This window comes from Diceros bicornis, chromosome 6, assembly GCF_020826845.1.
Source record: "Diceros bicornis minor isolate mBicDic1 chromosome 6, mDicBic1.mat.cur, whole genome shotgun sequence".
Taxonomy (NCBI): domain Eukaryota; kingdom Metazoa; phylum Chordata; class Mammalia; order Perissodactyla; family Rhinocerotidae; genus Diceros; species Diceros bicornis.
The window spans coordinates 65,497,180-65,509,513 of NC_080745.1; the positions used below are offsets into that span (position 1 = coordinate 65,497,180).

At 40.5% G+C, this 12,334-nt stretch overlaps 1 protein-coding gene across 6 annotated transcripts in view; it reads right to left on the minus strand.

Moving 5' to 3' along the window:
• Positions 1-11,038, minus strand: part of ERLIN1 (ER lipid raft associated 1) — a 35,606-nt gene extending 24,568 nt beyond the window's left edge. For 2 of the 6 annotated variants that reach the window (XM_058543771.1, XM_058543770.1), the window contains exons 1-5: positions 10,910-11,038; positions 10,520-10,643; positions 8,662-8,743; positions 4,595-4,641; positions 2,266-2,327 (exon numbers count right to left, since the gene is read on the minus strand). In XM_058543771.1, the coding sequence (XP_058399754.1) occupies positions 2,266-2,327; positions 4,595-4,641; positions 8,662-8,743; positions 10,520-10,632 (304 nt within the window). In that variant the 5' untranslated portion in view covers positions 10,633-10,643; positions 10,910-11,038. The remainder of the gene's footprint in view (positions 1-2,265; positions 2,328-4,594; positions 4,642-8,661; positions 8,744-10,519; positions 10,644-10,909) is intronic. The other 4 variants (XM_058543772.1, XM_058543769.1, XM_058543768.1 and 1 more) reach the window with 4 other exon arrangements.
• Positions 11,039-12,334: the final 1,296 nt, after the last annotated feature.

Here is a 12,334-nt window from a genome sequence, read left to right on the forward strand (position 1 = left end):
GAATTGTGAGTCATAGAGATCAGAGGCAAGAAAGTATAAGGCAATTACTGCAAAGCAAAAGTTTAGCTAAGAGGTAAAGAGTGCCTGAACTAAGTGAGGAACAGTGAGAATAAAAGAAGGAAGCAGCTGCGAAAGACCATTTCCAAAAAGGCAAATTTTAAAGACTTTAAAAAAAGACATCAAGGGGGGCCAGCCCCATGGCTTAGTGGTTAAGTTCAGTGCACTCCACTTAAGCAGCCCAGGTTTGCAGGTTTGGATTCCAGGTGCGCACCTGCACCACTTGTCAGCCATGCTGTGGGGGTGACCCACATACAAAATAGAGGAAGACTGGCACAGATGTTAGCTCAGGGCAAATCTTCCTCAAGCAAAAAAAGAGGAAGACTGGCAACAGATGTTAGCTTAGGGTGAATCTTCTTCAGCAGAAAAAGAAAAAAAAAAGACACCAAGCTAGAAGGGAAAGAAGCTAACATTTACTGGGCCAGGCTTATGTCAGGCAATTTACATATACTAGCACTTAATTCTCACAAAAAATCTCCTAATTTTGCGCAATAGGAAACTGAGAAACAGAGAATTTCAGAAATGTGCCTAAGGGCACATACTAGATCATGCCAGAACCTGTGCTCTACCTAAAAGCACGTGCTCTACTTATTAAAACATGCTGGTTTCTCTTTTCAGACCCAAGGACTTGCTCTACTGGCCTTTCATGGAGGATATTAGATGTAACTGGATTCCAGATCACAGCTGTTGGACAGGCCAACAATAAATACTTGCTGACTAACTCATTTGCTTGGTCATTTCCAAATGAATTGGTGATCCAGTAGTTTCTCTTTATCTCTAGCTAGAGAACCAGCAATCTCTCCCCTTCTTCTATTTTTCCAATCATAATCCATTCTACTGATTTGTGACCACTTGACAGTAACACAGCTTGCTCTGTGCTCTGAAATCCTTTTGCTGTTTGTGCCTGTACCAATGACATGAAATACATAGCATGACCTTACATTTCAATATACATTTTTTCAGATTGGTATCGTGCCTTTTCAAATAAAATAAAAACCCCTTAGGGCAAGGCTCTAACTTCACCTTTTTGAATTGTTTTTGCTGAAAACAGTATTCTGTACATACTAAGCTTGCCAATTTTAATAATAAGGATAAAGATAAAATAGCAGATCTTTCAACTGAAAGCAGGGTCTCGAAGAGATTCAAGTACACCCATGTTCAGAGCAGCACTACTCACACTAGCTAAAATATGGAAGCAACCCAAGTGTCCATCAACGGATGAATGGCTAAACAAAGTGTGGTATATACATACAATGGAATATTATTCAGCCTTAAAAAGGAAGGAAATTCTGACATATGCTACAACATAGATGAACCTTGAAGACATTATGCTAAGTGAAATAAGCCAGTCACAAAAAAAAAAATACTGTACGATTCCACTTACATAATGTACTTAAGCATAGTCAAAATCAGAGACAGAAAGTAGAATTGTGATTGCCACGGTCCGGGAAGAGGGGAGAATAGGGAGTTATTTAAAGGGTACAGAGTTTCAGTTGTGCAAAATGAAAAGAGTTCTGGAGACAGATATTGGTGATGGGTGCATTAACAATGTGAATGTATTTAACACCACTGAACCATATACTTAAAAATGATTAAGATGGTAAATTTTATGTTATGTGTATTTTACCACATTAAAAATAATTGGGAAAAAAAATCAAACAAACAAAAGGCAGATATTTCTTCAGAACTTCTAATTAAGTTTTTGATTTGAATAGTACCCACTCCATCTCGGTGGGTTTTCAGCTTTTACCAAGAAAATGTTTTCCCCAAACTGAGGACTTTCAAATCGCTTTGCAAGTTACAGCAAATCTCAACTAAAAAAGATTTTTCTATGGTCACAAATCAGTGTGGCCCAGGAACTGATCAGTAATAGATTTTTAGCATGTAAGGAAATCATCTCTCATCCTGACTGGATAAAAATGTAACTTTCTAGAAATAATCAATGACCATCTTGTTCTTTAGAAACACTCAGCTCAGAGAAGAGTAACCCATACAGTTGCAAAAAGTCAACTCTTTCCAGGACTTGTGACCTATTTCTGCCACCACCCTCTAGAAATGGAAAATATTCCAGTGATTATTTTTTTATATATACCAGAAATGAATGAGGTCATAAAACTTTAAAAGTACCTTTCTATTCCTCAGGGAATCTCTCAATTATAAATACCCTCATTATAACTATAAAAACAACAGAATAGATGGGTACCATACCTGCACAAGGGGCCAACACATTAACCACTTCTATTCGGTCAATATAGATCATGACCCCACCACTAAAAACAAAGAAATGGAAAAAGTATGAGCCAAATACAAACCTACTATAATCTCAGACTAATCCCACAGCATCAAACATATCCCATCTGATAGAAATTTAGAAGGAAAATCTAAAGACATATACTACTGATTAAAATGACTCCACTAGGGGCTGGCCCCATGGCGTAGTGGTTAAGTCTGGCACGCTCCACTTGGGCGGCCAGGGTTCTCAGGTTCAGATCTCGGGCACGGACCTACACCACTCACCGTACCACTCACTGAGCCATGCTATGGTGGCAACCCACATATAAAATACAGGAAGATTGGCAGAGATGTTAGCTCAGGGCTGATCTTCCCCAAGTAAAAAAAAAAAAAAAAAAAAGAAAAAAAGAGGAAGATTGGCAAGTGATGTTAGCTCAGAGCGAATCCCCTTCACACACACAAAAAATGACCCCACTATTCACTACTCAAATGACCCTACACACACACACCTGGCTCCTCTCATAACCAAAGGCTCACCTCTGTAACTACTGTCATCAAATGAGCTGACATGAAGACTAAACCTATAACCTAGAGTTACTTAGCACTTTGCCCTTATTAACTGAAACCAACAGCTAAAGCAGTACATTTCTCAAACTTTTCCATCAAGAAACCAAGTAAAATGGAGAGGTATGGACGTCAGCCACAGGCTGAAATTCTTCTGGTTTTCTTCCTTATCTTAATAATTCATCAAGAATTTTAATCTACTTTTTATCTGTATTTATTCCAATATGGAAAAAAGAATTTCCTCCCAAACCTTCAAGTAAAATTGACACTCCATAAAAACAAGTCTTGTTAATTAATGGCTTCCTATACATCCTGGCCTATCAGTACAGACCCTGAAGGGTATGTGAACCTCAGTTTAAGATACAAGAAGTCAGAGATTTTGAAACTAAACAACTAAGCCTTCCTACCAACTTAAAATGACATTTTTTCTGATTAAAAAGGGTAATATCTGCTCACTGAAAAAAATCTGAGAAACATAGGAAAGCATGAAGATGAAAATAAAATTTACCCAACTCTCATCAGCTGCCAATTTTGAGTCATCTCAAAAGAGAATCCATAAAAGAGTTACAGATAGACCTAGGGAGCACTTGACATCAAATATGTTAACTTAGAGGGAATTTGCTTCCTTTTTAAAAGCATTTCTGTCCTTCCATAAGATGTCAAAGCCTCTTTCATAAGCTTGTAATATTGATATTTTAGTCATTTAAAACAGAGCACTTAAAAAATACCTTGAACTTTACATTCTTCTTTTGATTAAATTCAACGTATTGACTATGCTCTAGAAATAATTTGGGCCTTGCTTGCCTGTCTCTCGCTACAACTCTTTAGGGCAGTGATTTTCAAAGTAAGGTCCTCAGACCAGCAGCCACAGCATCACCTGGAACTTCTGCTAAAAATGCAAATTCTTGAGCCTCATTCCAGACCTACTGAATCAGAAACTCTAAATTAGATAGCATTTAATACTACAGATGACAAGAAGGTGAGATGATTTCATTGTAAACTGTTATTGAGCACCTACTCTGGGTCAAGCGCTGGGTTAGGCACTTTATATATACTAATTCTAACCCTTACAATAACTCTGCACGGGAGGTCTTATTACTTGATTTTTAAGAGGAAACTAAGCTTAGAAAAGTCAATAAAGGCATGTGTCAGGGCAAGGAGTATATGGGAACTCTCTGTGCTTTTCTGCTCAATTTAGCTATGAACCTAAAAGTGCTCTAAAATATAAAGTCTAGGGGCCGGCCCAGTGGCGCAGCAGTTAAGCGCGCGTGCTCCACTTCGGTGGCCCAGGGTTCACAGGTTGGGATCCCAGACGCGCACCAATGCACCGTTTATCAAGCCATGCTGTGGTGGCGTCCCATATAAAGTGGAGGAAGATGGGCAGAATGTTAGCCCAGGCCCAATCTTCCTCAGGAAAAAAGAGGAGGATTGGCATTGGATGTTAGCTCAGAGCTAGTCTTCCTCACAAAAAAATAAAATAAAATAAAGTCTATTTTTTAAAAAGTCAATAAAAAGATGTGGCAGTGCTCATATATGAAGTTAGGTCTGCCTACCTTTATCAATGACATCCTAATGGCTCCCAAGGTGGAAAGGTCCTATTTGAGAAAGGGCTTTACTCAAATAATGCTCAGAAGAGAAATCCCCCTATTTGCCTATTTGAAAGATGTTTAAGTGATCACAGCTTATGAACAGAAACTCCACCTGAACTAAAGGGAGGTTGATAAGCAAGGGGAAAGCTTACCTTGTTCCACACGGCACATTTTTAACTTCATCAGTTTGCAGTGTTGTCTGGGGAGGAAAAAAATCTCCTCAATACTCAGGTCACATATTGTCAAAGAACTACTGGTCCCAGAGGAAAACCTCTCGAGAACTGCTGAGCGGTAAGTATAGGAGAGCTCCATCACAATTTCAGTCCCCAAAGATTACCTATCAGAGTAATTTCTTTTTGTATCCTAATACATATGAAGGACTTAAGACAAAATATTTTATAGCTAATGTTTGAATCAAGATGCAGTAGGAAAGTTCCAGTGTTCAATCTCTCAGAGTCCCTTATTTGCCTGAAGCTGGCCTGGGATTGCAAACTACATGGTTTACCCACCAGGATACTACTGTTAGGACTTGTGCTCTGAACTTTGATTCCACTGCTAATATTATTGTTTACAAGGAAGGTAAAAGATACTTATTACATGCATGCAAGTAGTCTACAACTCTAAACGTGCCACTGAACTCAACAGCAACCTTTTTCTCCAGAGCTACAGTCAATATTTTAGTTCATGCCCTAGAGATCTCTCAAATGGTCTACTCAATTTCCTTTTTAACAGAAGTGCCACCACCAGCATTGCTGCCTCCTAGTGAACCAACAATATGGTACTTAGTTACTCTGCCCCTGTCACACCTTTGTTCAGATCCAGAATGATTCTCTATTGCACTCTAAGGCTTCCAACAGGTGAGCACCTAATGAGTGTATTCTGGACACAATGCACCTTATTAAGCACCCAGCAACATATTACTTCATGGAATACAAAAGAAAAAGGAAGCATGGTCCTTGTTTCCAAAGAGCTCACAATCCAACAGAGGAGATAAAATCCTTACAAAGCAATCCATAACAGGTACAAAACAATAGAGTATAAACTGAATTGTTATACGTATTAAGTGACAGAGAGTAAAATAAGTTTGAAAAGCTCTCTGAGATGAAATATTTATAAGCGAAGTCTAGAGGGGTAGATATAATAACATATGGGGTACAGGAACACCTTAGGTTCAATAACTATCCTATTCAAATACACAAAGTTGAGGACAAACTGCATATAGGTGACAGGAAGTAGACCGGCTTGCCTGGAGCAGACAGATGTGGCAGATAGGAGGGGCGATACAGATGAGAGCTGAAATTGAGAAGAGAATATGGTGATATTAGGTAGAGGGCCCTGAGTGTCCGCTGGGGGGCCTGGGCTCTCCCTAGTCCATCTTATATATAGCCACAAAATGAACCTTTCAAAAATATGTTTTTTCCTTAGTTCCTTTGCTCATATGTGATGCAGTTCTCATTATCCATCATATCTGGAGGCAAGAAAACAGCTGGGAAGCTAAAGTATTATTTATTTAGGTTAATTTAGTAAAGGCCATGGAAACCGAAAGCTGTCAACCCAGGAGACATAATAGATGAAGGATTTGATAACTGGTTGCATATGAAATTCCAGGAGGGAAAAGAAGAGACTATAACTCTAGGGTTGAGAGATTAGGGTAATGGTAAACATGAGTGACAGGTTCTAGGTAAAGTGAGGGGAATTAATGAAGAGATTTCAATTTATTTTATTTCCTTCAAAACATTAACCAAATTCAATTTCCACATTCCACATCAACTTTAAATAAAATATACATTCCTACTTAAACCTATAGGATGGATATTCTCTAGCCAATTTTCAAACCAAGAACTAGGAAAGAGTTCAAATGTTAAATCTTCAATTTAACATCCTATCCTCATGTACTTTTATACTTCTTTTATATTATCTCAAAAATTATTTTCCCAGTATGAATATTTTTTTTAAGTCTTTGGTTATGTTATATATACTTTAAAGGCTGAAAATGTACATATTTCTTTAAGCATAGTTTTTTTTCTTTACATCATATATGGGATCTCACATTTCCCAATATGCTTCTTATATACTCCTTTCAATTGCCAGGTTTGTTAAGCCATTTGTTTACATAGGCTATGTCTTCTTTTTTTTTTTTTTAATTTTTTTATTTATTCATTTTCCCCCCAAAGCCCCAGTAGATAGTTGTATGTCATAGCTGCACATCCCTCTAGCTGCTGCATGTGGGACGCGGCCTCAGCATGGCCGGAGAAGCGATGCGTCGGTGCGCGCCAGGGATCCGAACCTGGACCGCCAGCATCGGAGTGCGCGCACTTAACCGCTAAGCCACGGGGCCGGCCCTAGGCTATGTCTTCTAATGAGTTCCAAAAATTCCTAAAATTTATGTCTCATAAGGAGAATTTCTCAAAGGCGTTTTATTAATACAATTCTTTCCTAGAATATCACTGTTTCATATATATAGAAAGAACATTCCTATTTAGTCACACTGGCTCGAGTATTTAATTTTTTTACAGATGCAAAGTACGTTAGTTTATACTGAAATCTTTTTACTAATTTCATTTTTATTTCTTCTAAGTATGATAGTTTATCACTATATATGTGTGTATATACATACACACTGTATATTTGTTATATATGCAATTAAACTCTAAAATCTATTTTAATGTTCATTGCTTGCATCTCTTTTATACATCTATGCATCAGTACGACTCAACATACTAAGCTCCAAGAAGGCACAGACAGATTTGCCTGGCTTTGAACAAGATCTAAAAAAGCCCCTGATCTCTAAGGGTCTCATGACACCACTGATAACATCATTATAGACTGTATGAGCTGTCAGTGAGGTCATGTAATTAAAACCCCCTCTCTTTCATGGAGGAATAACTGAAGTCTACAACAGTCAAGTGATTTTTGCAAAGTCATGTAACCAACTGGTGGCAGAGCCTGAGTCAGAACCTAAGGCTCCAGGTTTCTGGCCCCATGTTCACTACACCATATTGCTTCCTGAGAAATCAGCTCAATTTAACAACTTTTACCACAAATAGAAAGGTCGGAAACATAAATGTGTTACAACCCCTGCCTTCAAGAAGCTTGGAGACCTTCTGGAAAGAAAATACACACAAAAACTTAGAAAACCATACAAGAGAACATTATCAAAGGAAATAAGACCAAGGGCCAAAATTTATAATAGACTTTATAACACAGAAGAAGAGAGATTTGCGATGAGCCTTAAAAAGGCTGGCAAGATTTAGACAGGAGAGAAGGAATGAAGGGAGAGATGGTGAGAGAAGAGGTAACAGCATGAACCAAGGCAAGAGTGAATAAAATAAATATGGGAAAATAATATGGAAATCAGTCTGACTAGAGGAAAAACACTACATTTCACTTCAAAAGACAAATTCTTGCTCTAAGCCATTTAAAAGGGAATTAGAAGGAAACCTGAAGGATTGAAGTATTCATAACGAAACTCGCACTTAGCAGGAAGCCAAGACTTAAATTACAAGACTAAACACAGCGGATTTTCCAGAGTCCTGAAAAATTAGCGTCAGGTAGTAGACAAATTTCTGAATCCAAAGATTTAAGATCACACTGAGCTTGCAAAAGTAGTCACAATCCAATCCTGTCTTGTCATCCTTTATGTCAAGAGATATTTACTAAGTGTCTCCCATGGCCAAGACATTGTTCTCAATGACCAGACACTTATTTCAAACATTCTGGGATGCTGTCAAAATAGAACATTCACTAAGGTTCCACATAAAATTGTGCTTAATATCCCAGGCAAAAATGTGAGGCAACAAAGCTGTGTATAAAAACTCAGATCCTCCATGTTAGCAGTAGCCCAGGAGCTTGCCTCTATGGAAACCAAACATCATTCTAAACCAAGTAATCACTGGTGTGTATTTCTAGTTACATTCTGAAGTTCTGCTTTTATTCTGACAACAGCAACAGAAAAGCTGCTGCATACCACTATAAAGATGGGAGAAGTCAGTCCTTCCAAGCTGCCTAGCTCATACCTCTAATACACTTCAAGAGAGTGAGGTGGTTCAAAATTGTAACTTGTGTTCTGACAACTGTACTAAGAACTTTAACTCCTGCATTTAAGTAAATACCACCATTTGCTTAGGCAATAAGGAAATCCATCTCCACCCACAAATGTGGTAACTGTTCCTGTCACACCTGTCTATCCAGTGTGGGAGCTTCCCTAGGAATCACTCACCTGCACAGATCTGAACGTGGTAATGAAAGGCAACATGATATGATAGCCTGGTCCACTGGGGCTAGTTAGTAAAGCTCCTCCCCTGCAAAAAGATGTTTCAATTTGACAAGATTATAAAGAGAGAAATTCTCTTTCCAAATCTAAAATGCTGTAATAAATATTCACTCTTACTCTTGCTACTGACCTACTAAAGCCTTCCTAATGAGTTACTCATGATGAACAACTGCTGGTCCCTAAAATATCTGCCACACCTCAAAAGGTGAAAAGATCAAATTAAACTGCTGACGTTACACCTTGTTTCATAAGCTCGACCAACTACACCTCTGGGTCTCCAGCACCACTCTCTGGTACAAAGGATTCTCCTTGGTCTTTAACCCTCTTCTGAGAAATACTTGCGAAAAAAATTCTAATGGCTCTCAGTTGGTGTACTTTAACTGTACATAAACCAAGCCAGATCAAAACATAATACATTTAATCACCAAGTTGAAAAAAGAAGATAAGGCAAACTTTGAAGGAAGGAGAAAATTTCTGAGGCTCGAAATTCTTTTAATTTACCTATAGGACAATTAAAATCCTGGGGGCATAAAGTCTCTATAAAAACAACAATAACAACAAATTAGCAAGGAAAGATGAAGGGTGAGGGGATAAGACTATTAATAGATAAGATATAAGAGTGGACTTGTTCACCAAATTCTGAACATGAGAAATACGAAAGCACATCTTGGAAATTACAAAAAGGAGGTATTTTGGGGGCAAATATAAAAAGTCCTATTTTACATAGTGAATACTAAATTCATAGAACTTAGCTTCCTATCTCAAAAATATAAACAGGCTTGCAAAGAATTCATAACAAATAATTAAGAAAAGATGAACTGCTTGGGGTCCATCCCTAGTTCTTTGAGAGCCATATCTTGAGATGTTCCTTCCTTGGTTTTACTGTCAGGAAGACAATGCCGAACTAGATGGAAATACAGACTAATCTGTCAATTTTTATGCTAGACCTCCATCTGCTAAAATATACTACTAAAATTGTATTTGAAACTAGCGCTTCACAGGGAAGACCGTTTCTAAGACTCAGGATGGATCTAAAAGTAGAAACATCAGTTTGGGGGGATGATGAAAACAAGCAAAAAGTTGAAGCTCTCTCAAATACATCATTATCTCAATTTCTCCAAATTGTCCTCTCCATGTCTATATCAAAAGGAACTAGTGGAAACTATGTTCAGGGAAAAGCAATTTGAGCTCAACTAGAGAGCAACACATTCCACACCATTCCTTTCCTCAGCTTGAAAAGAAAGGATAGGGTGGGAAGAGGGTGGCCCATCAATGCTGTGCTTCCGTCTCTCAAGTTCCAGGGATATAACAATTGTCATGGTCATCGTGGCCTTCTAGGCCAAAACCAGACACCAGTTTTTGAAGAAAAAAAATCTAAAGAACAACCACAAACACCACCAGAGTTTCTAAATAGCATCTATAACTGCAAACTAAACGCCTGTGTAGTTATATGGAATACAACGATTTGTCCATCTCTTCAGCTACAAGTGGAGTGACCACTGCCTGCTTTCTTCATTTTTTCTACAAATAAATTAAGTTTGCTGTCTACTAAGAATAACTGTAGGGAGTCTTAACCTCTGCACAAAATGTACATAGCACTAAAAGTGTCCAACACCTGGACAGTGCTCTGCAAAAGCCTGCCTCGGCCCCCATACTCTCTCAAGGGCTGGGACGAAAACCGCTTCCTAAGACTGGAGAGAGCTTCCCCGGACGCTGCAGAGCGAACAACTTCCTAGAGTGCACTCTACCGGGAGTCCCCTTTCTACCTGCTCTACAACCTGAGCTGACTCCACATGCTGCTCACCTGTAGTACACAGCCAGGTGTCCTTCCTCGATCTTGTGGATGGAGGCGTAGAGGAGGACAACCACCAGACCCACCACTGCAGCCACCAGAACCCGAGCTTGAGTCATATTCATCCTTGTTCCTCCTGGATGAGGGTGGAAAGGACGCCCACCCCGTGAGTGACAGGCCCACCTCCGCCAGTTTCCACCCTCTCCCTCCGGAAACCTGGCGCCCTCCCGCCAGTCGAGCCGGGGAGTCCTGTGCCCCTCTTCTCATTCTTCCCTCTTCTCGGAGCCTGCTTTCCCCTCGCCAACCCCTCCGCCCGAGGTGGCCCGCGGGTCGCCCCTGCTCGGTGAGTGTCGCGACACCCCGTCTCCCAACGGCCGCTCCCCCCGGGCGAAAAGCACTAACTGACAAAAGAGCCAGGCGGAAGGCACAAACTGAGAAACGGGCCAGCCGCACACTCCGCTCAGAGCACGACCCCTCGGCCGTGCCTCACGGATCAGTGACGCATCGCCCCCGCCCACACGTGCAGCCGACTCCGGGGCCGCGCCAACCGCCAACAGCCGGCCCCGCCCACTCCCCCAGCACTGCGGCTGCGCGGGCACGCACGCCGACGCATCGCTCGCTTCGCGACCGGAGAGACGGGGAGCGGAGGGGACAAAATTCTCCCAGCTGTCCGTCGCACAATCTCCCGCGAAGGTACGTGGGCTTATCTCTGCGCACTGCTGGTTTCCTGCTCCGGAAGAGAAGGGAAATTGGCAATCCAGAGTAAGCAGGGATGCAGAGGAAAGGAGAGGGCCTGTGGGATAAGGAACTGGTTGGTTGGTTCTTGTGCAGAGATCCACTCCCTCACTCTTCAGTGTGGTAGTTCTGTTAATTTGTCCTTTTGTGGTTTATACTGACCCCCACTGTGGAGCAAGCACGTGCTTCAGGTATGGGTTCTGCACTGAATTCAGGCGTGTGGGGGATCAGAATGTGCCACCCCAAAAGGTGTCTCTGTGGCTTGATTAAAGAACAAAAGAGGAAGAAACTTTGACCTTCCCCCTAACTGCCTAAAAGAATTTGATAGAAGGCCTGTTCCAGGAAGTAGCTAATATCATAAGATAACTATAGTATAATATAAACCAGGTGTGATAGACAGGGAGGAACCTAGCAAGGGCCATTTAATCAAAGTCCTCTCCATCTCTCACTGTCTTTACAAGGCACCACAAACAATTGTTTACCAAACATTTGCTTTTCCATCTCCATGTGAATTGCCTTCCTTCCCTTTGAAGTCCCAAATCACTACCCCCAACATCCTCCTTTGTCTTTAGCTGAAGATGGTATTTAAGGTGGTGACTTCTGCCATTTTGGCGAGTTATCAGTTTTCCTAGGTTTTGCTCATGTATACAAGTTATTAGACTTAGTTTGATTTTCTCCTGTTATTGTCTCATGTCAATTTAAGTAGAGGTAGAGGAATAGTTCTTCCTCCCCTACAGGAGCAACCAGACTTGTTGCAAGTAAAGTGTTGTGGAAATTCTGAAGAGGAAGATATTTGATCAAACTGCATCGTTCACTCACCAAGTATTTTTCTGAGCATCTATTATGTGCCAGAATGCTGATCCAGTGAGGGCATTATGAAGGCCATCCAAGCAATAGGAACAGAATGAGCTAAGCACAAGTGTATGTGTGTTGGGGGGTCCTCCAGGAAAACTAAAAAGAACAGTGAGCATTTGAGCTTCCTTGAAGCCAGTGTGATGGAAGGAGTGGATGGTAGGCTAGAATAGGCCCAGACTTTGAAAGGCTCCAATGTACTTTTTCTGTAGGGAGGGAGAACTGGATGGCTAGAGAAGA